Consider the following 23,149-nt stretch of genomic DNA (forward strand, 5'->3'; position numbering starts at 1 on the left):
ATGAAAATTTCCCAGGGATTTAAAATGCATGATGCACATAATTCGAAGTCCCGGGAAATATTTTCAATCAAACTGCAAAGATCTTTGTATGGTCTAAAGCAATCAGGTAGAATGTGGTATAACCGCCTTAATGAGTATTTATTAAAGGAAGGTTATATAAATGATACCATTTGTCCGTGTATTTTTATAAAGAAAATAACATCAGAGTTTGTTGTACTTGCTGTATATGTTGATGACATAAACCTTATTGGAACTCCTACAGAACTCCAAAAGGCAATTGATTATTTAAAGAAGGAATTTGAGATGAAAGATCTCGGAAAAATAAAATTATGTCTTGGTTTGCAAATTGAACATTTGGCAAACGGGACTTTTGTTCATCAATCTGCCTACATAGAAAAGGTATTGAAACGGTTTTACATAGATGAAGCACATCCATTAAGTACTCCGATGATTGTTAGATCACTTGATGTGAATAAGGACCCGTTCCGACCTCAAGAAAAGAATGAAGAACTTCTTGGTCCTGAAGTACCATATCTTAGTGCAATTGGTGCACTTATGTATCTTGCTAATACTACAAGGCCTGACATAACTTTTTCAGTTAATGTCTTAGCAAGATATAGCTCTGCTCCTACAATGAGACATTGGAATGGAATCAAACACATATTGCGGTATCTAAAAGGGACTATCGATATGGGGTTATTTTATGGCAATGATTGCAGTCCCGATCTTGTTGGTTATGCCGATGCTGGGTATTTATCTGACCCACACAAGGCTCGATCTCAAACAGGCTATGTGTTTACATATGGAGGCACTGCCATATCTTGGCGATCGACTAAGCAATCAATAGTGGCTACTTCATCTAATCATGCTGAGATAATTGCTATTCATGAAGCAAGTCGAGAATGTGTATGGTTGAGGTCTATAATACACCTTATTCGAGACAAGTGTGGTTTGAAGTGTGATAAATTACCCACAATTTTGTATGAAGACAATGCAGCATGCATAGCCCAATTGAAAGGAGGATTCATAAAAGGGGATAGGCCAAAGCACATTTCACCAAAGTTATTTTTCACACATGATCTTCAAAAGAATGGTGATATCAATGTGCAACAGATCCGTTCAAGTGATAATATGGCTGATTTGTTCACCAAATCTCTACCGATGTCAACCTTCAAGAAACTAGTATACAAGATTGGGATGCGAAAGCTCAAGGATGTGAATTGATGCTCTCATCAGGGGGAGTTAATACGCGTTGTACTCTTTTTCCCTTACAAGGTTTTGTCCCACTGGGTTTTCCTTGCAAGGTTTTTAACGAGGCAACCAAAAGGCGTATTTCTAAACATGTATACTCTTTTTCCTTCACTATGATTTTTTTTTTCAATAGGATTTTTTTCTAATAAGATTTTAGCGAGGCACATTATCTATGGACATCCAAGGGGGAGTGTTATAAGAGAAATCAATAAGTTGGATGTCTACTCTTCCTCCATGATCTTCTCAAATGTTTAATGACATATTTCTATGCTTAATGACATATTCAATGACATATTTTTATTCACTTTTCATGCCTATATAAAGGCCTTGTAATAGATAGGAAAAACACACAATTGAAGAAGAAATAAGAATCTCTCTTCCTCTCTTTCTCTCTATATATCTTAGCTTGTTTTTCCTTGTTTGATATTGTTATTTTGGGTCATATTTATAACAAGTAACTCTTTTTTGAACAAACTAAAAAGGGAAATTTCCCACATAAAATGAGATAGATGTACATGTTTACATCAAAGCAATGAACAATATATAAATAATTAGCATTTACTTAATGTAGTTCGTTAGTGTGTAATTCTTCAATATATTAGTTTTTTTCAAACTTCAATATATTAGTAGTTTAGTTCGTTTCACTTTTGCCCATCCCTGTTTTTCTTTTTCTCACCTGCTAGGAGAAAGGGATCGTGTTGGGAAGAATGGTGAACTTTTTGCAAGCCAATTATGTATTGTACTCAGTCTTCATAATTACCACGCATCTTAAGTTTTTGGATATATTCAAACCAACTTAAATTTGATGTTTCACTAGCACTATTAATATTAGTTTGATTTAGATATTATACTAAAAAGGGATGAAACAAGTAGGCTGACATTAATAGAAATATCAAACAGAACAGAATAATTACGAGGGAAAAGATTAAAAGCTGTCACTCCTTGTGTGGAAGTTTGTACATCTTGGTTGGATTAGAATAGGAAAAACATAACAAAAAAGAAATGAAAAAGGGCCAAGTTTTCTCAATCCCTGCCTAACAAGTAAACGTACTCATAATAGAGCTCTAGTGCATGACACTACTACGTCACTACCAGTGAGAAAAAGAAAGTAGATAAGGTGTAGCCATGAAACTATAAGCATCTGAAAAAAAATGATTGATCAGCAATATACCTACAACCTAGCCATTGAAAAGATTTGCAAACTTCAATCTTAAATCTTGTTATAAAAATCTAGAAAGGAATGAGGAAACAACTGAGATGCGGCTTTCCCAGCATCCTGGAACAGTTGCATCACTTCCAGCTGTAATGATGATAACTGAACTTGCATCTCAGCTTCTTTAGACCAAAAATCCTCATCCAAGACTCAGGTTTGCAAAAATTGAGCAGTTGAAGGCCTACTATATCAACTACCTAGGCTCAACTTGCTACCTTTTTCTTGACTACTCTTTTTCTCCGAGCCTTGGGAGCTGCTGGTGTTTCACCCTCAGTCGTTGAGTTATTCTGACCCTGTTTAATACCAAGAAGCCCGAGCCCGGAAACAATGGCATTCTTGGATATGAACCACTTTGACGATGACTGCTCGAGACCTTCAGTAGGCCGACTGTACGCCTTCAATACATCATCTGAATGAGCCAATGGATCCACCTCCACACCAAGCCAAGCTAGCCTTGATGTCTCTCCTACTTGAACATTCAAGGCTCTGCATAACAATAAAAAAATATTATAGTGCTGGAAAAGATCAAATCAAATAAACACCAATACTATTACAAGATCAACGATATACACAAATATATCCTGACCTCTAATCCAAGATATTGCATATAATTTCATCTAGTCTTGGGATACAGATGGTAATCTTTCTTTTACAGAAACAGAAATTGCTCTTAAAACTGCAGTCATTAAGTACTGCATCTGAAGAACTCAGAAAATACTATAGACCTGACAGAAGTGCAAATTATAGCCGAAAAGGACCACAACCAACTTTTTACTCATAGGGGTAATCATCTTTTGTATCAATGTTAGAAAAGGAAGGAGATAGAAAATGGAAAAAACTAATTTCCTGAGTAAACTACCAAAACATGAAATTGACTCTGATAAAACTGCGGTTTGCAAAATGCAATGATATCATCTATTTTCCCAGCTAAATACCTCATGGCAGTGCTGAAGAAGAGAGCCACCCCAATAACATCAAAGTAACTAATTACAGCTCTGTCAAATCCATTCAACAGCTGGTAACGCAGGTTTGCATAAACACCAAGGAAGGCCCCATAACCAAGTGCATTACTGCTCACAGATGGGATACTCACTGATAACCTGGTGAATGGTAGAAAGAAGCCATCAGTAATGACATACTTTACATTTCCCTTAAATGAATGAAACTTAAATGGAGAAATTAAATGACCCATATGCCAAAAAATGCTTACCTTCCCTCTTTTTTACTGGCAAGAAGATTTGATAGACCCCCTTGCACGGCTCCTGCACTGAGTCCAACCATACACAACTCTGCTGCCTTATAGAAAAAAGAATGAATTCTCTTCTGCAAGTCAAATTCTCTTAAAGGATAACTCTTTTCAAAGATATTGTTCGGAAGCTTCTGTAATGTGTTCTGCAAATCGAAGCGGAATGTATTCCCATAGGAATGACAAGGAGCAAGCGTCCAAACAACAGCAGCATTGCAAGCCGTTACAGTTAGAACGTTAAGAAGTGCAAGATCCCACTCCTGTTTAATCCTAGATCAGAGTAAAACAAAACATGTGCACTAAGTCAATCCTCTTGTAGTGAGTTTTATTTGCTTTTAACATTTCTGAACCAGATAAGATTGCCCAAGGTGGGGTGGCTTGAAGAAAGCCGTCAATGCCCCGCCAAATAAAAAAATTTAACAAATAGAACATTAAAAGAAAGGGGAAAAAAAACAAAGTACCTTTCCTTACGGTTTTTGATCTCCCACCACACTGAGCAACCAATTGTAGTTGCCTGCTCCAGAAGCAGCTTGTATACAAATGCCGGATCTGCGATCTTCCTGTCACAGAAAGACAATCCAGAAAAAAATAAGGAAACTGGAAATGTGGGCTTCAATATGTGGTAAAAACTTGAATACTCAAGACATGGTTTAGACAGCAACATATTAGACAACATTTACATTCAGAAAAGCTTAGATGACATAGCCTAAGGTGTCAAACTGCTCCATGGATTTACAAAGCATTAAAGTTTGGGGACTGATATAGCCAGAGCAACTTCCATCCTGCAAAGTTTTATATCTTATAGGTTTTGCTGGTTTGATTTGATCTTTGTCGAAAATTGGTGCTATCAATTTCCTTTCAAGTTTTTGAAAGAAAAAACATGACTGCTGCTCCTCCATCAGCAGATCAAACACAATCCTGCCAGCTCATCACATGACATAATAGAAATCCCATCACAAAACCACATTTTGGCTGCAGAATTAAGAAGAAAGAAAGTTCCTTTTGGCGCTTTGTCTTCTTTGGTTCACTACTGCAGTAGCAGCTCTTTCATTGAATGCGTGGAAAAGGGTGAGGAACTTGTGATTTAGGTCACAGGTTCGAGTTCTGCACCATGCGAACTAAGCCTGGTGTTTAAGTGGAGCGGGGTAGAGGGGCGGGCCCATTATGCCCAAGTTTCATAGGCTGCAGCCACAGACAGATTTCTTGGACATAAAAAAAGCTCTGCTTCATTCAAAGATCTTTCACGATCTCGAACAAGCCTGGCAAACCCTGGCAGCTGAGTGCCCAGGAAATGGTATTGGGTTGATATCTTTTTCACCCCTCCATTTGATTCATTTCATTAATTCTTCTAAGTACATTCAGACAGTCTTTACATCTCGTTCATTTAGCGGCCAGTTAGAGAAAAGGAATTGACCTTCAAGAAAATGCTTGTGAAGCTAACAACACCATAAGGCTTTGAAGTAAATATGGGAATCGAGCCGAATTCCAGTTTTATGGCCGTAAAACGCCAAAAACCGAGGAACGGTCATGGCGGAACGGTGACCGATGTTCCTTAGGTCGTTTTTGATGGTCCGTAAAAATTTTGGGTGGTCCGGGCCGGGTGGCCTGGGTAATGGCTGCAATGGTAAGAAACGTACTCTTAAAAAAGTTATTATTATACATAGGGGGGTAGGGGTAGGGGTAGGGGAAGGAGAAATAGGGGAGGGGATTACAAAGTGGGGAATCGAACCCTTACCAACAAGGTGAAAGTTCGGATAACTAACCAACTGAGCTACTAAGAATCTAAGATCCCCACTTAAGAAACGTACCTGAAGAATGCAAGATATTTTGAGATGATCTTAATTTAAACAGACAGAATTCTGATCAGCAATGATATTTCTGACATGCCATTACATACTATGTATCTAACAGACAGGCTTTTGTCCAAAATAATTGCCCTAGGGGTGTTTTGAGGACTGTAATAATGATATCTTACCTGCCAATGAATGCCCTGGATAATCCTGGAGGAAGTAACCGAGAAATAGATCTCTCCATGGTGGGCCTAGCATTAATAGCAAGAAATTTCACCATTTGGGCAGAGCTGACTAATCCCTGGATGAACAAGCAGAAACTAAAGTTAGACATAGAAATAACGCAACCAAATAAGACTACTCAATAGAGTAATTTACCATTTCATAGGCTTGCCGAAGTCCAGCTGGTAAATCTATCATTGTCTTCTGCCACTCGTTCAGCACGGCATCAACAAATTTACGATCAAACAACTGGGCAACATGGAAAAATTATGAGTGACATGATACTGTACAATAAACCCTGTAGAATAAACCCAGAATTAAGTAGAAACAATTTCCACTTGCAGAGGCCTCTTACCTCCTGCAGTATCATTCGTCTCCTAAAGAGTCCACCCTCATCTCCCTCATCACCATCATCAAAATCATCGAAGTAATCGTCATCATCACCACCATCGTCACCTCCATCACCACCGCCATGATTTAGATTCTTTCCCATATTTCCACCTCCTCCGCCAGTTGAAAGCTGTGATGTGGCCAAGTTATTAGCAAATTTGCTCAATCAAATGTTTATTAAATAGTAGCACAAGGTTAACAATGAAGCTTAAGATCATGAGAGAGAGACCGCATCGTTCTCAACATAGTCGGGTTAGAATGCTATATGTTATATAGCAGCAGAAGCGACACTCCACACCATCTACACCCAACTAAGAAGTGCATTCAAGAAGAATGCTATATCTTCTCTTGTCTTTTTTTTTTTTCACTTTTCCATTTCATTGAAAAGAAAAGATGCTTAAAACAGAAAAAAATAGCAACAAGATGCATTTGGTAAAGGCATACGACACATCTCGAATCTAGTAAGCAACTTCAGAATTATTAATTCTTAAACACATTGCCATTTTAGGCAGAGTCAATTTTAACCAACTTTGCATTTTATTTTTGCTATTTGTCAGAGCTGGCCAGACCTTTGTCAATCAATTGTGAATAGCAATTGAAATCGCACATGGAAAAACTCTTTATTCCCAGTCTCCAGCATAACATGTGGGGAGAACAGAAACATCTATACAGTTATTCATTCTATACACAGCAGTGTCTCTACACCTCCTTCAACCTTTGTTAGCAATATACTAAACTACGACTTAAGTATGAAGATAAAAGTGGAAATACAAGAAAATTTCCAGCTCGAGTGTCAGCCAGTCAAATCTTGAATATCAACTTAATTTTGGTAAGCATGCCTTAATGATAGAAAGAGCCTTCTCTTGTTACAAGAATAACATAAAATGATATATGACGAACCTAAGACCAAGCAGGCAATGCCTAAATCTCTATATTAATCAATCAACAAAGCCTCAAAATTTAAGCTAGTTGGGAAATGGCCAAAACGCTAGAACTTGCTAAATTCCAAGCATTTAAGTTTTTGACAGTAATTTCAGCTTAAAAAGAACCTCACTGAAACATTAAAAATCTTATTTTTAGGCAGAGCTTTTTCAACTATCACTATATTATTTCTACCTCCAATTTTAGCAATCAGCTGGAGCTACAAAATTGGGGGGGGGGGGGGGGAACGGAAAATAAAGGGGGAAAACGCAACAAACCTCAGGGCTAGACCTGGTCTGCTTCTGCTGGGTCAAATCAAGCTTCGATTTTTCCAACGTAGTCGCACCAAACGCACCGTATTTTCCTCCCTTCATTACCGGGGCGTACATAACCGAAGACGACGCCGGAGAATCGAGAGAAGGTGAAGCTTGAAAGCAGCGTTCCAAGACGGCCATAGGGTCGCCGTCGACAGCCGGGGACGCCGTAGCCTTGATGATAACAACGTTGGTTTTACGAACTTTGCCGGCGAAAAGAGAAGGGCGGCAGAGTGAAGGGGGCAATAAGGGTTTCGAAGATAAGTGGGGTTTAGAAGAAGGGATGATTTGGGTATTGATAGGCATGATTTGTGCTGTTTGGAATACTGAATGAGACATTTTCTTCTCTTTTTTCAAACTTTTTCTTGTTAGGATAGGAAGAAAACTTATGTAAAGATTTTCTTCATGGGGGTATGGAACTCTCTGAGAGAGCAGAGCAGACTGCAGACGTTGAGGGGGAGAGAGCGAGAGAGAAACGAAAGGGTGAGGTTTTTGAAGATGAAGGGGAGAAAATTAGCCGACTACGCGACAAACCCAATCCGTTGCCTATTAACTCCTTCGCCCTTGCTTTTCCTTTTAAACCCCAAACTCAAAATGCTAAATCAACTTATTTAAAGTTACTTTTTTTTTTTCGTTGTTTCTTTTTTGTGGTTGGTGAGGTATGCTAAGGACAGCGGATGGCCAGGATTTTCTTTATTCAATAAAAGTACTATAAAAATTACTATAATAAATATGTCCTCATTTAACATGACTTATATTAAGTTGATTCATGTATGATGAACAATGATTCCATCTTCTCTTGAATTTTGATATAGAATTTTACTAAATTATTGTCTACTGTAAAAAGCAAAATTAGCAAGCGGTAAGCTCAAAAAAATAATAATTGACATCTACGTTCTAATACTGAAGTCCAGTATAAAAAACACTGATTACCATGATTTGGCCATCTTACAAATATCACGTAAAAATTCCTTCAGAAGTTCAAAATTCTTAACAATGTTTTATGGCATACTTGATTGCGCTTATATAAGTTTGAAAGTTGCCTAATAAGTACCCATTAAAAATAATAAAAAGTGTTACTCCTAGTACATTGTATATATTTTTTGTTCGCACAATTATTCTACAAATATTTTAAAATGACAATTAATTGTTCGCGTCCTAAGCATAGACAGATATATAATTCAATCACGTGTATCAATTAGTTTTTTTGGAACATAGCCGCCAACAGATAATATTAGATTAAATCTAAAAAATATGTACATAAAATATCTAATTTTGCAAGAAACGGTGGGTTGGCATACACCATAATTTGGGCAGTAGATCCGCAAGATTCAGAGTAACCACTTACTTGATATATTATTATTAAAAAAAATAAAAAGGAGAAAAGAAGAACCTTGAAAATGGGTTTCTTCGTGTATTAGAATTGAGAACACCATTACCTGTTGCCAATACATTAGTCTTATACTTTACTTTTGGTAGGAGGAGTGGATTAAGGAAGCTGCAGAAATATCGTATCCAGAGGATAAAGAATCTCAAAGTGCAAAGCATTTCCAAAAAGCCATCCTTTTTCTTCCTTCCCTTCTCTTCTATTAAAGCCTTTGCATTTGTGACTTTCCTTCATCTAATTTGTCAAAATCTATAACTCATTTCCTAGCATTCTTTCTTCCCAAAAAAGAGTATGTCATTGATCCCTCGAAATCGCCCTCGAGTTATTGTCAATGGAGTCCAGAGAATGAGAACATACCATTACTACTGGTGCAGACATTGCCAAAGATCAATCAGAACAACTTCAGCCAATCCATTTGAAATTTTATGTCCTACTTGTTTTGGCCAAGTTCACTATGAACTTGATATTACAAGGCCTAGGGTAATAGTTTCTGATGTCACAAGGCTACAACCACAACCATCCTCGAATTCTCGCCTTCTTGATGCCTTGGCACTCATGACTGATCCATCAATCAGACAACAAAACAATAATAGTGATCAAAATCATCGGACTAGACAACGTGCTCGCGTCATTCTCCAATTTATTGGTCCTGATGATCAACCTATTAGGCCTGTTTCTCCTCATGAGAACGCGCTTTCTTTGCCATTCGTTCAAGAATTGACTCATAACTATAGGCCAGGGCCGCCTCCAGCACCATCTTCAGCAATTGATGCATTGCCAAGAATTGTGCTAAATGCAAACCATTTGGCAAATGACTCTGTTTGTCCTGTTTGTAAAGATGAGTTTGAAGTTGGGATACAAGTTAAAGAGCTTCCTTGCAAGCATTTTTACCATTCTGAATGTATTGTTCCATGGCTTAGAATGCATAATACTTGTCCGGTTTGTAGATATCAGCTAGAAGGTTTCTCAAACAATGAACACCAACATGGTTACACAAATGAATTTAATGAAGAAGAAGAAGAAGAAGAGGAGAATATGAGGAATCCTCTAATTTGGGGTTGGACTCAGCTTACCTCTTTATGGCCTTTTAGTTTGCTGTCAAGTTGGAGACAGAGATATTTTAACCCTTTTGAGACTGCAACTTCTGCTTTTCCTACAGGTTAGTTGGTTCTTTATTCCATTTAAAATGGTCTAATTTTTCACTAAAGAAAAATATTTGATTTTTGGACAGGGAGAGCTTGGTGGAACCCTTGGACTTTTCCTTGATATTGGTTGCTGCTTAGTTGGTTCTTTATTCCATTTAAGGAACTGTGCATAGTAGGTTGTTTTTATCGTTATTTGCTTCATTAGTCACTAAGCAGGTATGTTTACAATTCAACTATATCATTCTGAATTGAATCTGTGCATGGAAATTACCTGTGAATGGGATCAAATTAAGAGATTAAAGACTCAGCAGGTATGTACCCATTCTTCCCTCCCAATTAAGAGATTAACGTTATATGCGCCGATAATGTAAAGAACTTTATATTATCAATGTAATTTAACCGGACATAGCAGGTCGTGATTCTATTTTCTAGATTATTATTATATCAGACTCGATATGAAGAGTTATCTGTTATTATAGCTTATAGATCAACTAAAAAAAATCGGATCGGTTAATACTTAGTATCACGGTGTTTGATGAGTCAACATCCAGTAAGAGGTTGATAAGAATAAGCATGAATGTTGAAAGTATGAAAATTGGATTGGATCAGAGCATCACAAGGCTCACAAACATAAAAGAAAACGGCACTACTTTTAGCTATGTAATCTACTAACATATTTGGAAACTTATAATTATTGCAGTAATTTAGTTTCAGCTGGAACTCTTCTCTAGAAATCAATGTTGCTGATGGCTTATGGATTTCAAGGACATTGTGATTCGACTATTAAAGTCATGGATTTATTTTCAGCCAGAAAGATGCAAGAAGTAGAGGAAGAAAAATGTGAAGGGGAGAAAAAGAAGCCTCATTTTATTTCATAAGGGAGAATGTACAATGTAGTTTGTGGACCAATATTTCTATTATTTGTTCTTAATGATCAAAATTATGTCTAGCAGCAACCTCAATTTCAAGATGTAAAGCTTGTCTTAGAAATTAGAATGATGACAAACCACTAAAAAAATAAATAATTAGGTAACATGTTTGTTGTGTTAGGTGAAGGAATAGATTAACCAATTTCAAGTTATAAATCTAGTGATATAATAGGTCACATGTTTTATACGGTAATTAAGCAAGTTTCTTAAGACTGATTCATGAAAAGAAAAATATAATATAATGTATCTAAAAACTGAATTATTATATAGAGTTCTACTTTATGTATTACATGTATGAGTTTTGTTCATGTCAAAATGCACCACGGTAGGTGCTAAGCACCCAATCTCATTGACCCGAACACATAATTTACACAAAAAAAATAATAAAATTTGCAAATAGAGTTATCTGGTACCCGATTTTCGGAAACACAATGAATGAACGGATTTTTATGTGAGTATTAGCAACTTTATGATTAAAAGTCATTAAGCATTCATGACTTTAAAATATTGGATCTGTCACTATGATCACCTCAAAAGAAAGAAAAAAAAAAGACAAAGCAAATTCAATTTGAATTACTAGACGGAAGTTTTTAGTGCTCAATTTTGTTAAATTAGTGCATATTTAGTTTCTCGGAAATATAAAATGACAAAAACATGGAAATAAGAATTAAATTAAATTAAAAACAGAACTATAAGGGAGTCATCTGCAATTATAATAAAGTAAGAGGGACGTTAGAGCAATAAACTCGAATACCACTCGTTAAAATAGCGGGTATTTGGTTCGGGTTTAAGAATTTTACGGAGCAAAATGGAAATGGCGGGTTGGGCAGCTCTACCATCCAATAATCCAAAGTTTACCCACACATGGGGTCCCACAACCAGCCACCTCATCACCAACGCCGCCGCTCTCCGCCTCGGAGACTTCCTCCACCGCCGTATCCGCCTCACTTATCTTCTTCAAACTTCTATCAAGGTAACTTTTTGGATTGCGTTTCTTATGAATTTGCTGTGGGTTGTTGATCCTTGCAGTGTTTGTAAAGTTAAATGCCTTTTTTTTTTTGCTGTGGTTCCAATTAATTTGATTAAACTCAGTTCAATGTGATTATATTGCTCGAATTTATGATATAATTAGTTAATCACTTGGGATAATGGATTAATAACTAATTGGTGCTGCACACACTAATCCTTTGTGACAACGGGTGCCAATTTAGTATAAATGTATATATTTTAAATATTTTCCACAATGTATATAGCTGAATTTTCTCTAAATTATTTTTACGAAAAATATATTTGGATAGGATTCTTGTAAACTAGCTCTGCTTGAAAAGTTCTTACCTTGGTTGAAACATCGTCTGATTTGCTTTGATGTAATACATATCTCCTTATCCTAGCAGTCGCAAGGAATTCTCGAAATGCAAAGATCTTAACCACCACTTTGGTTGCTGTACAGCATATTTATTGTCATGGTCATGGGCCTAAATTGAAGGATGTTTGGCATAAATGGACCGTTCATGTTACTGGATTCAATATCCTTCAATGGTCACAGGATGTCTTATCTGGCGCACACACGAACTTATTATTCTTCAATGCTGATGAAAGTAGAAGGGAATTCAAACAATTTCAGAAGTCATCCTCAAAGTCGTCTAGATCATTCTTTTCTAGTGAAAGAAAATGGACCAACATATTCCTTGCTCTTAACATATTGTAAGTTTAGTATTCTTAACCAAAATGGAGCAAATACGATGATATTGTTTTTACCTTGGATTAATATTTATATAAGTCAATTCGATCTTTTTCCCATTCGCCGCTCAGAATGAAGAAAAAGGCCTTCTTGCAAATATCAGGAAAAAGTAAAACCAGAAAAAGGCACCTTTTAAATATGGTTTTGATTGGTATAAGGGACAAAGAGCTTACTGTTACACAGAGAACTAACAATTTCTATCTCACTACAGGGTCTATATTGCACAAGTTGCAACTGATGGAAAGCTTTTATTTTGGGGAGCCAAGGTTAGACTGGATTAAAAGTGTAAAATTGCTGATATAATTTCTTTCATATCAACAATATTTTCTTTCACATGGTTGATTGATATGTTTTGCAGATTAACAGTCTTATTAACAAAGGGCAATTATGGAGGCTGATTACTTCTTCATTCTTGCATGCAAATATAGGCCATCTCTTGGTTTGACTTGACTCACGTTTTCTGGATTCCTAAATCCATCTTTGCTTAAGGTTTTAAAGCAGATGTGGCTTCTTTTCAGGTTAATTGTTATTCGTTGAATTCTGTTGGACCTGGTGTTGAAAAAATCAGTGGCCCTAGAAGATATGTTGTGTTGTATTTGACATCTGCAATTGCAAGTAAGACACATCACCATATAAGACATATTCGTATTTCAAAGAAGTAATTCCTATTATACTGTGATTCTGATTGCATCTTCTGAAAGAGATCAGGTTCAGCCATGAGTTACTGGCTTAGCAAGGCACCTGCAGTTGGTGCCTCAGGGGCAATTTTGGGATTAGTAAGTTCTGCTTTCCTTTTGCAGTTTTAGTGGACTTGCTATTATGGTGCTTGCAGCTGGGATTACTATCTCATGCTATTTCATGATTTCTTATCACTTACATTGTCCAACTCTTTGATCTCTAAATGTATCTGCTTATGTGGACTCATTTGTATATTGATCTCTGGACGCTTGATGTGTAAATCCCATTGGCATTTTACTGCGAAAATTAACTTGCCTTCTAGTTTCTTTTTTTGATAAGGTAAAAGTTAACTTACCTTCTAGTTGTATGTAGTTTAGGAAAAATAATGCCTCATTTGTTTCAGTTATCATGAGAATACTTGGGATACTGAAGTTTTGTTTCTGGCCGCTACAAGGATCTATTTGTCACAATAGCAGTCAAGGAAATTAAATAATTAGACTTATTGCTTTTTCATTTATCTATGAAATACTGATATCCATGTTTTCGTGTCATTACCAGGTTGGATCTTTTGCAGTGTTTGTTTTGAGGCATAGAGGCATGGTAAAAGGCACTGAGGGGGATCTTCGATATATAGCAAATGTGATTGTTTTAAATATGGTAAAGTACTATATCATCTATTCAGCTCCAGGCCCTTTTGTTGGCACTCACCATGCGAGTGATAGAGCACAGATCTTATTATTAAGCATATCCTCCAAAAGTGTGTATTCTTGTGAACCTTCATAGGTTGAAGATGCTAGTTAGCGGTTTAAGGTTTTTAACTTTAAAGTAATATCAGAGTATTCATGAGGGCTGCTCATATCTGTGTTCGGTACCATAATACTTGCATGTTTACTGATTCACAAGTGTCAAGTTTGATCTCTTTTCTTAATATTTCCTTTTCCTTGTTCATCAACTGCTGGCAATCATTTCTCTTACAGGCTATTGGACTACTGAACAAAGGGATCGACAACTGGGGACATGTAAGTATAGCAATATTTAACTTCTGCATCATTTTCTCAGTATTTATGTTTTTTGTTCACCAAAGTGAAGGGGAGTCTAGGAGCAACGGTAAACTTATCTCCGTGTGACCTATAGGTCACGGGTTTGAGCCGTGGAAGCAGCCACTAATGCTTGCATTACGGTAGGTTGTCTACATTACACCCTTCCCCGGACCCTGCATGAATGCGGAATGCCTTGTGAACCGGGCTGCCCTTTGTTCACCAAAGCTCGTGCTTTTACCACATTACTGGATGAGCCTGCTTTTGATTTGTAATGACAATCAATGGCACTCCAGCATCTCCTACATCATCTTTCCTTTCTTGTTGAGGAGTTCTTCTCTTCCATTCTGTTGCTCTTTTTAATTCCCAGCAAGCAAAAAGAACAAAGAACAACAGGAAATCTAAGATCTCTGCCCATAACCATTCCGCAAGCCATATTTTAAGAGCTTAAATTTCGAGGATGCAAAATCTCTGGGGGTCTTATGATTTGACAAAGGATTATTCATCTTGTAAAAGGCGGTTTCCGCTTATTGAAGTACATTCTGCAAGGTCCATGCTTGCTACCAAATCTGTATTCAAAGTTAAGAAAGTAATATGGGAAGATATTTCATTCCTCTTATGGTCATGTCCTCTTTTTCTTCTTCATACTTCCTCAACCACCCCCCCCCCCCCCCCAAAAAAAAAATCTCTTGTTCTGTTTTCCTTGTGTTTTTTTATGCCCTTCCACGTGTTTAATAAGTGTGTATATGTATATATAAAAGTAAAATGATTGCTTTATATTGGAATATGTTTTAATGGTTGTAAGACTTTCTAAGTGTTCTCTCATGAACATTTCAGCTTGGAGGCTTAATAGGAGGAGGAGCAGTGTCATGGCTTCTTGGCCCAGCGTGGAAGATTCAATCCATCTCCAGTGAAGGCCGACGAGTTTTTGCTGACACGGCACCAATTTTCTCTATTATTCAAACTAAAAGGGACAAGTCATAATCCCTACTATTCAACTACTAGTGCGCTAGCTAACTTGACTCAAGCCTTGGCCACCTGCAATTGTACTGATTTTTCCAATACATACGAAAAAGTGGCGTCCATTTATTCATACACTTGTGGTAATGATCCAGTTCACAGGTCTGTGCTGTATATAGTTTGCCTTTGAATAGGGAATATGTGACCAGAAAAATAAGGAGCAAATTAGAGGTCACTTCCTGTCGCGTTCATTAACTATAGATGGAGGCCTGATAAGCTGTATGGCACCTCTGTTTACCTGTCATTATATAGGTTTTTAGGCAGATGTCGAGGTTCTTGGTAATCTAATTTAGATTGCTGTTGGTCTGTTATTTATTGTACACTTCACCATGAGACTTTAAACTACATCCATTTGTAAAATAATCCAATTACTAAATGTTCAATATTTTGTTGATTGTTTTGTTTCAAATTGTCATATATCTTATTCTTACTTAAATGTGTGGAAGAGGATCCATTTTCCTTCCGAGGTACTTTGCAAGTTCAGGTGTCTTAATCGAGTTCATGAATTTTGGTTCACGTTATGAACTTGATTATTTGCAAGACGTGCTCATTTTAAATGCTTAATTGACCATATAACGTTCAGTTTCTGAACTAAGCGACACTAACCAACAGAGAGTGCCACCGAAGATTTCTCGGTCCAGAAAAAAGAACGATACCAATCAGTAGTTTGGAACAATAGACAGAGAGAGCCAAAAGGCTGCTATTTGAAGTTCAGCACATCAAAAGCAGCTAATTACAGTTTAAAGTAAGAATATACATCATGTATAGTGAGGTTATATAATGTGTTGTTGCATGTTTTGCAGCTTGTTCAAGAAGAACCAAACACATCTTACGACTGGTCTCTCCTTGAAAACCTGCAGATGAGCATGTATCTGAAACTGTTGTTTTCCTGAGTAGTCATTCCCTTCGGGAAGAAACATCTTTTAATGTCTTCATGTGAAGTAATTGTGTCAATTAGAGGCCTGCCACCTTTTGGCTTTGACCTGTGATTTCTTCTGTTCATATAGGGTTAACATGGCTTCTCATGGTAACCACAAACTAACCGGCAAAAGATGCTAGAATCCTAGTCAAATAAAGCTGCTTGTTGCTAAGTATACTTCTCTCTTCTTTGAAAATGAGAATTTCTTGTAGAAAGAGAACGTGACATTGTCACCATGTTCAACTAAGGATGTGAAGTACTGCCAATCCGAATAACCAGAATAAGCAAATCTCCTTATAAGAAAAGCCAGGTGCAAAAGCTGCAAGAAAAAAAGCGTCAATAGGATACTTGAAACCAAAACAAACAGCTAATGAGGGGCACAAATATACAACAGATTCCTACAATATTATATCACAAGGTCCGCACGGAAATGGTCATAACACGGTTGCCATGAAAGAGCTTCCTCCTTTTTCACTTTATTTCTCGCTACCTCTAAAACAGAATCTGTTGTAGCTAAAGAGATATCACTTGAGACATCTTAAAGTCACAAATTCCCTAATGGTTCTTAGCCATTCAAACAAATGATAGATGCTACCACTAGGTAAAAGCAAGTCAAAATGACAACAATGTATCATTGTGATTGCATGAATATAAAGATCAAGTAAAGAGGAGAAACTTACATGATGATGAAGATGAGATTGAGGAAGACATTAGTGGAGGAGATACGTCACCTCTTACATTCCTCGTGTTACCAGAGCCATATGATTCAGCAGATAAAGGAGAAGGACCAGGACTGGGAGCATATGGTGATGGGCTTGCTGCAATTCTGGAACTACTTGAACGTGGAACAGTATTTGTCACAGGAGAAGGTGGATCAGCCATGGGAGATGGAGAACTGCTAGGCTCTTTTTCACGAGTTGAGCTACAATGAAGCCTAGCATGTGATCGTAGGAACCTATGACAGTTGGGCAAGGGAGATGGAAATGGAGATGGAGATGGAGAAACAGCTGGTGATGGGGAAGGTGATGGCCACAAAGGTTCATTTGGAGAAGGAGCTGGAGTTGGAGCAGGAGGAAGAGTTGGTGGGGCAGAGTCTACAGTACGGTTTAGAAAGGAAGATAAACTTACTTGCTTCACTTTACCAAAAATAGAGTTATCAAGGCCAAGATTAGTTGCAGGAACAGATCCCATAATTATTTGAGCCAATTGTTGTAATCTCTGAGCCGGTATTCTCCCAGAGTCTGAATATACTGAAGCTTCGACAATAACTGGGGGATCTTTAGTAGAGCCAATTTTATTTGTTACCTGTAAAAATACATGCTGACAGAAAATAAAAGAAAAACAAGTCAGATATGACAATCGAATTCAGAAATGTACTATGGTAAACAGCATGAACGAAAAGAAGCAAGTAACATCTGCACCCACTTTTATATTTTCCAGACAAGGAAAAATGAAAAATAGGATGGGAAAAAGCAGCAAAATTGATATTCCTAGCACAAAAACATATCAACTTGCCCATAGGGAGTTAGATAACTTTGATAGCACATCAGTACAGGGTGGCAGAGAGTTGATATAGTTTGTTCCAAATATTTGGAAATGAATGGCCGAGGCTGGGATGCAAGCATGACTAACTAAATTTGTTTTCAATCTTATCATAGGATTCTCAAAATAATCCGCGCAAATGTTGCAGAAATTATATAATTATATCTCATGCAGTTTCATATATGACCAAATGTCAATAAAATATTAAGAAAGTATATATGCGTTTACCCCTTTTCTATCTCATTTTCAGTAATATTGAACTGCTTATGACAGCCTCAGCAAAGGAAAAACATTTCTAGAAACTCCTGACAACAGATCTATTGCACACATGTCACAAATTTCTGACAGGGAAATCTTATTAAAACCGGATACACCAAGATCTCTGACGTATATCCAGCATAGCTTTATTTTTTTGACAAACATTGATCTCTTTATTCACCATTTAAGAAAGAAACTTCAGACACACGTGTTGTGTATCATTATGTTCCTTTTAGCATCAAGTAGGAATTGCAATTCAGATACAACCCAATGAATAGCTAAAAGAAAAAGAAATGAGGAATATCACTTCTTTCTTCTGTAGTGATTCATCTATGCTTGTGTAGCGTATTTATAATGTGAAGAGGAAAATCGTCAAAAAGAAAAGAGAAAATAGAGGAGTATACGTCGAAATAGAATATCTTCTCTACTATTAAAACATCTGTGGATAACACACAGCAGAAAAAAAATACACAGTTTGTAAGCAAAAAGTAAAGAAACTCATTCTAAAAGATAAGGAAAAAACTATTGAAATGGAAATTTCCTTGAAAAGAAATATAAAAATCAAGAACAAGCATGTGCACCATGGACCAAATGAAAAATCAAGAAATAACACTACATATGTCATTTGATGTGTTTATTTCCCATAAAAATGAACCATAGAACATTTTGAGAATGAGAAAAAAGGTATCATAGAACTAATCTGTTGAGTTAACTAGTAACATAACAGTAAAGCAAGTGTTACGGTGATTCCTAAGCCATGAAAAAGGACTAAGCTAGACCTAAGAGAGGATGTATTAAGTAGACAAAGCATGGACAAACTGCTCGGCATAAATGTGTTTGTATTCTTGCCTTGGTTCCAAAAGGAGTCCTGTCTAAAGTATGCCCAAGTCTTAGCTTTCAGATGCCTCCAAAATCTAAGCCCATCCAGAAATATCAACTCGAAAAGAAAAAGAGATTTCATTTAAATTATGATATACCTCATCCTTCCTGAGACATAAGTAAAAATTCAGTTGTTCCTTCAGCTCAATAAAATTTTCCCTTATTTCATCGGTAGAATTATGGAGAGTAAAATTGAAGAGGATATCGGGTAGGTTCAAAAAGGATAAGCGCCCGGGCATCATAGTGATTCCACCAGGACATTTCAAGACTTCAAATGAAGACGTCCGTCCAAATATCGAGGAAGTCAGTGTCAGATTGGTATCTCCAAGATATAGATCTAATAAAGCAGACTTCAATAGACTTAAGGACACTGGAGTAATAGAAGAATCAACTGGATCCGGAAGAAAACCAAATGTTACGTCAGTCTGGTTAGCCACACCTGCTCCATGCACGGATAGGATTGCAACCTGAAAATTCCCATTGTCAAGCTGACTTGCACTCTACCGAAACGAGACAGCATATATAAACAAGATTTTAATTTTGAGGAAGGTTGCAAACCTTTATGCCAGGGATAGCAATCTCTTCCAAAATATCATACTCCAGTCTTGCAATGTGGGGAACAATATCTGAAACTGGCTTCTCCAATCTGAAGTATGCTTGAGTAGTGGCTGAAAACAAAAGAACACAGCAACACTAAGAACTGATGATGGGTTAAAATACCAAAGGCGATAAATAAATGAATGGGAAATCAGTCTCCACAGCTAACAAGATCGGAAAGGTCACCAATTTTTAGAGATTATCCACATCAATCAGTCACATAACATGTAAAATTTAAATAGGACATTATCTTTCATCTGGTAAACTAATAGGAAAATACTGAGACTACAATCAACACAGATACAAGCAAGGTCAAGAGCATTTCCACTATCGACTAAAATTCCACCAGCCAATGGAAGCACAAAGGTAATCCAGTGTCTATTGACTATTTACAGTCCAAACTTTTGCAGAAAGGAATAAAATTGTGAAGCAGACCTTACAGCACCACACCCTGGCTATTATCAGAACAATCACGAGTAGCCCCCGGAAAACAAAAAAGAAAGATTAACTTTTACTTCTGTGCTGCCAAAAGAAAGAAATTAGGACTTCCATTTATAAAAGCAAGATAAGATAGGGATCCATCTATCTTGATCAGTATTTTCATCTCCTTTACCCTTTTTCATTGAAGGCATCCGGGCATAAAGCATCACCAAAATCCTAAGCAGCTAAGGAGAAAGTTCTTCGTTATATTTTTACTAGCAGAAGAACGTCGTCAAGAAAGATAATGTGCTTTTCTCATATTTTTTTGGTGAGTGTGAACAGTTCAACTATTTTGTACAAATATTGATAGGACGCAAACTGTATTCTGAATGTGGTGAGATGTGAATAACTTATACATTTGAACTGCCAGGCTCAAGAGCAAGAGACCAAGAGATTAAATGCGCCTGAGCCGTTGCAAGCATACGATGATTAAGCCTAACAAGATTAGAACTCTGTGAAGCAGCAAACCATAAATACAACAATCCTGATAAACAAAAACAACAGAGCCTACATACATGTATAAATAAGCCTAATAAAACCAAAAACATAGTGCTACTCAATCGATCAGTCAACTACAGCTTAATCCAAAACTAATTCATCTAAAAACACTAATTGCACTACCCTAATTCATCTTAAAACCCTAATTGCACAGCAAACTAAAAAGAATTCTGAAATATTATGATGAAACCCTAAAAGTAGAAGGAAACTCACCGGCAAGTTTGATTGCCTGTTTGGCGTCAAATCCAGATGGTTTAGAACGATGTGGAAGGATCCAGAATAGGGCAGAGAGAAATAGGGCAATACTCAGTACCAAAACCACGAGACACTTGAAACTGAAGATTCTAGAAACACCCATCCAACATCTCCGACAGAAGAAGTTTCTAGAACCATCGATATTCTGCTGCTGCTGCAAAGGCAGTCTCTGTCCTTGCAATTTCCCCATGTCCAGAGCATCTGTAGAAAATCTGTCTCTTTCTCTTTTCTCCCTCCCTATGTAAGAATTTCACTACTTTCTTTCTCTCTCTAAGAATTTTCTCTGTCTAAAAGCTGGATTGACAACTGGGTCTACTCAAAGCCAAGTATGGGTTCAAGGTGAGCATATGCCTTTCTTTTGTTTATTTTGTTTCACATATTATTACTTTACTACTAATAATAGTAGAATGAATGCCATTACACTTCACTCCCACTAAGCTAAAAAGCTTTCAAGTGAATATTTTTTAATTGCATTAGAAAAACGAATGAATGATTGGGCAAAGCAAGCGTTGGGTAGAAGCAAAGGTGAAAGAGAAAGGAATTACAAATAAAAGAGAAAAGGAGTGGATGGGTTTTTGAAAACAATATTAGCACAGTGGGATTAAAAGGTGAAAAAATAGTCCTCCCTATTTAAATTTAATTTTTTTTTTGGGTGTATATTAGCTGTGCTCTAAGTTTTTTTTATACATTTTAAAAATAGGTATTAATACGTATTTTTTATTTATTTAAAATGTTAAATTTTCTACACCAAATTTAATTTTATCAAAATGACAAATAATGTGAATCTGAGATAGTATTGTCTTATGAACCCCTTATAATATTTCTCCTTAAGCAAAGATGATAGGTCCATGAGAATTATAGCCTATTTGGCCAATCTGGAAAAATTAACTTATTTTGAGAAGTATTTTTTTTAAAAGTGCTTTTCAAAAAATACTTTTGGAGAAAATCAGTTTGTGTTTGACTAATCAATTTGAAAAGCACTTTTGAACAATAATTTGTGTTTGGCCAAGCTTTTCAAAAAGTGCTTTTATGTGTCAAATTACAAATAAGGACATGAAGAGATTTGCTTAATAATTAATATATAAGTAGATAAATAATTACAAAATTTTATTATTAAAGATAATAATTAAGTTTTAATTTTATTTAAGTAAAATATAAAAATAAAATTGAAAGGTACTTTATTCTTTCAAGATAATTTAAATATAACAAAAATCATCCAATAAATATGAAAGTTCATCCCAAAAGTCATTTTATATTACTTAATAGTTTAAACTAAGTAAGGTTATTTTGGTATATATAATATTTTACAAAGGGTATTTTTGGTAGGAAGAAAAGTCAAAATTGTTTTTTCTTCTACTTCTGGAGAGAAGCTATTTTTTTCTGCTTTTTCAAAACTGCTTCTGCTTCTAGCCAAAAACACTTTTTTCAAAAAAAAAAGCTTGGCCAAACACCTCAAATTGAGAAAATTTAAAAAACACTTTTGGCCTGCTGAGAAGCTTGGCCAAACATGCTATTAGTTTAGTGAATTTTGTTACCACTTACTAATATATGGGACAAATAACTTTATTAGTCAAAACTTAAATAAATAGAATTTTGAATTGTTTATTCCTTTTAATACGAGCAAAGTATATTCAGATAAAAAAATCTATAGTTTGTTTCTCACATTTTTTTCATTATGCTAGTGCTAGTATTGCTTCGCTTTCCCTTTTTTTTTTTTGGTGAAAACTTTATCTTTTTGCATGTGCGCCTTTTATGATTGTTTATTGTTTTTCACTTCTTTGAGAGTTACTCAACATGTTGTGGTTGGGATTGAAAGTTTATTATTTGATTATTGACATGCAAAAAAGTTTGGCCATTTACATGCATACACTTGGAATTTGATGATTATTTCGTGTGTGATTTGTAACTAATTTCATGATGATATATTTTAGGGTAATGAAATTCAAATATAGGTATATGACAATCAAATTCTGATGGGACAATTATTATATCGCTTTGGTGACAATATATTTGATAACTTACGAGGTTAATATTTGAAAAGGTTATTTCTTTCACTTCAAGAAACTAATTTGTATTGCCTATACGACGTGCACATATGACATAATTTTATTTTTAAAAAACTTCAACTTTCAAGTCACTGATTCTAGAAAAAAAAGTATTTGGTATAATATTATACGTGTATAATGCAATTTTAGTTCTGAGACTACCTAATATTCTTTTATCGCAAATGTTATAACGAACTATATGCTACAAATTTCAGTTTTGCTAACTCTAACAATGGGGACAAAGTCTACTAACTGAATAAGTTACTTCGATCGCTAGCAATCTCGTGCACGGCAAAGAAAAAATGAAGTTAAGTTAAATATTTATATTTATAGTGTAAGAATTTTCTAGATAATTAATATAATTTAACTTAGTATAAAACTTATTAGTTATT

The 23,149-nt window shown here is 36.0% G+C and overlaps 4 protein-coding genes across 5 annotated transcripts; 2 read left to right on the forward strand and 2 right to left on the reverse strand.

Annotated features, from left to right (window-relative positions):
- Window positions 1–2,161: 2,161 nt before the first annotated feature.
- LOC104120529 (protein RETICULATA-RELATED 1, chloroplastic-like) lies at window positions 2,162–7,932 on the reverse strand. Its single transcript, XM_009632306.4, has 8 exons — window positions 7,312–7,932; window positions 6,078–6,242; window positions 5,879–5,971; window positions 5,686–5,801; window positions 4,172–4,270; window positions 3,675–3,980; window positions 3,400–3,564; window positions 2,162–2,950 (listed from the first exon to the last, which is right to left on the reverse strand). The coding sequence occupies exons 1-8, from the start codon at window positions 7,684–7,686 to the stop codon at window positions 2,668–2,670; spliced, it is 1,602 nt and encodes a 533-aa protein (XP_009630601.1). The 5' UTR covers window positions 7,687–7,932; the 3' UTR covers window positions 2,162–2,667.
- A 978-nt stretch (window positions 7,933–8,910) lies between these two features.
- Window positions 8,911–10,855, forward strand: LOC104120530 (probable E3 ubiquitin-protein ligase RHC1A). Its single transcript, XM_070178395.1, has 3 exons — window positions 8,911–9,893; window positions 9,966–10,190; window positions 10,580–10,855. The coding sequence occupies exons 1-2, from the start codon at window positions 9,026–9,028 to the stop codon at window positions 9,998–10,000; spliced, it is 903 nt and encodes a 300-aa protein (XP_070034496.1). The 5' UTR covers window positions 8,911–9,025; the 3' UTR covers window positions 10,001–10,190; window positions 10,580–10,855.
- A 709-nt stretch (window positions 10,856–11,564) lies between these two features.
- LOC104120531 (RHOMBOID-like protein 10, chloroplastic) lies at window positions 11,565–15,693 on the forward strand. 2 transcript variants are annotated; one of them, XM_009632310.4, is made up of 9 exons: window positions 11,565–11,781; window positions 12,203–12,512; window positions 12,761–12,815; window positions 12,908–12,988; window positions 13,068–13,164; window positions 13,258–13,325; window positions 13,786–13,884; window positions 14,205–14,246; window positions 15,102–15,693. In XM_009632310.4, the coding sequence occupies exons 1-9, from the start codon at window positions 11,673–11,675 to the stop codon at window positions 15,246–15,248; spliced, it is 1,008 nt and encodes a 335-aa protein (XP_009630605.1). In that variant the 5' UTR covers window positions 11,565–11,672; the 3' UTR covers window positions 15,249–15,693. The 2 variants fall into 2 exon arrangements, with proteins under 2 accessions (XP_009630605.1, XP_009630603.1); XM_009632308.4 differs by having other exon boundaries at window positions 11,592–11,781; window positions 12,259–12,512.
- A 219-nt stretch (window positions 15,694–15,912) lies between these two features.
- LOC104120532 (uncharacterized) lies at window positions 15,913–21,082 on the reverse strand. Its single transcript, XM_009632311.4, has 5 exons — window positions 20,671–21,082; window positions 19,441–19,550; window positions 18,981–19,349; window positions 16,884–17,523; window positions 15,913–16,522 (listed from the first exon to the last, which is right to left on the reverse strand). The coding sequence occupies exons 1-5, from the start codon at window positions 20,900–20,902 to the stop codon at window positions 16,443–16,445; spliced, it is 1,431 nt and encodes a 476-aa protein (XP_009630606.1). The 5' UTR covers window positions 20,903–21,082; the 3' UTR covers window positions 15,913–16,442.
- Between the last annotated feature and the right edge of the window lie 2,067 nt (window positions 21,083–23,149).

The sequence above is a fragment of the Nicotiana tomentosiformis genome, chromosome 1 (assembly GCF_000390325.3).
Source record: "Nicotiana tomentosiformis chromosome 1, ASM39032v3, whole genome shotgun sequence".
NCBI lineage: Eukaryota > Viridiplantae > Streptophyta > Magnoliopsida > Solanales > Solanaceae > Nicotiana > Nicotiana tomentosiformis.

Coding starts and splice junctions, on each gene's coding strand:
- LOC104120532 (XM_009632311.4), bottom strand. CDS start 20,902: ATGGGGAAATTGCAAGGACAGAGACTGCCTTTGCAGCAGCAGCAGAAT. Junction 19,350..19,440: donor TTGCTATCCCTGGCATAAAG/GTTTGCAACCTT, acceptor GGGAATTTTCAG/GTTGCAATCCTATCCGTGCA. Junction 17,524..18,980: donor TATGTCTCAGGAAGGATGAG/GTATATCATAAT, acceptor ATTTTCTGTCAG/CATGTATTTTTACAGGTAAC.
- LOC104120529 (XM_009632306.4), bottom strand. CDS start 7,686: ATGTCTCATTCAGTATTCCAAACAGCACAAATCATGCCTATCAATACC. Junction 3,565..3,674: donor GCCAGTAAAAAAGAGGGAAG/GTAAGCATTTTT, acceptor ACCATTCACCAG/GTTATCAGTGAGTATCCCAT. Junction 2,951..3,399: donor TTCTTCAGCACTGCCATGAG/GTATTTAGCTGG, acceptor ATTGTTATGCAG/AGCCTTGAATGTTCAAGTAG.
- LOC104120530 (XM_070178395.1), top strand. CDS start 9,026: ATGTCATTGATCCCTCGAAATCGCCCTCGAGTTATTGTCAATGGAGTC. Junction 9,894..9,965: donor AACTTCTGCTTTTCCTACAG/GTTAGTTGGTTC, acceptor ATTTTTGGACAG/GGAGAGCTTGGTGGAACCCT.
- LOC104120531 (XM_009632310.4), top strand. CDS start 11,673: ATGGGGTCCCACAACCAGCCACCTCATCACCAACGCCGCCGCTCTCCG. Junction 13,165..13,257: donor TTTGACATCTGCAATTGCAA/GTAAGACACATC, acceptor GAAAGAGATCAG/GTTCAGCCATGAGTTACTGG. Junction 14,247..15,101: donor GGATCGACAACTGGGGACAT/GTAAGTATAGCA, acceptor TGAACATTTCAG/CTTGGAGGCTTAATAGGAGG.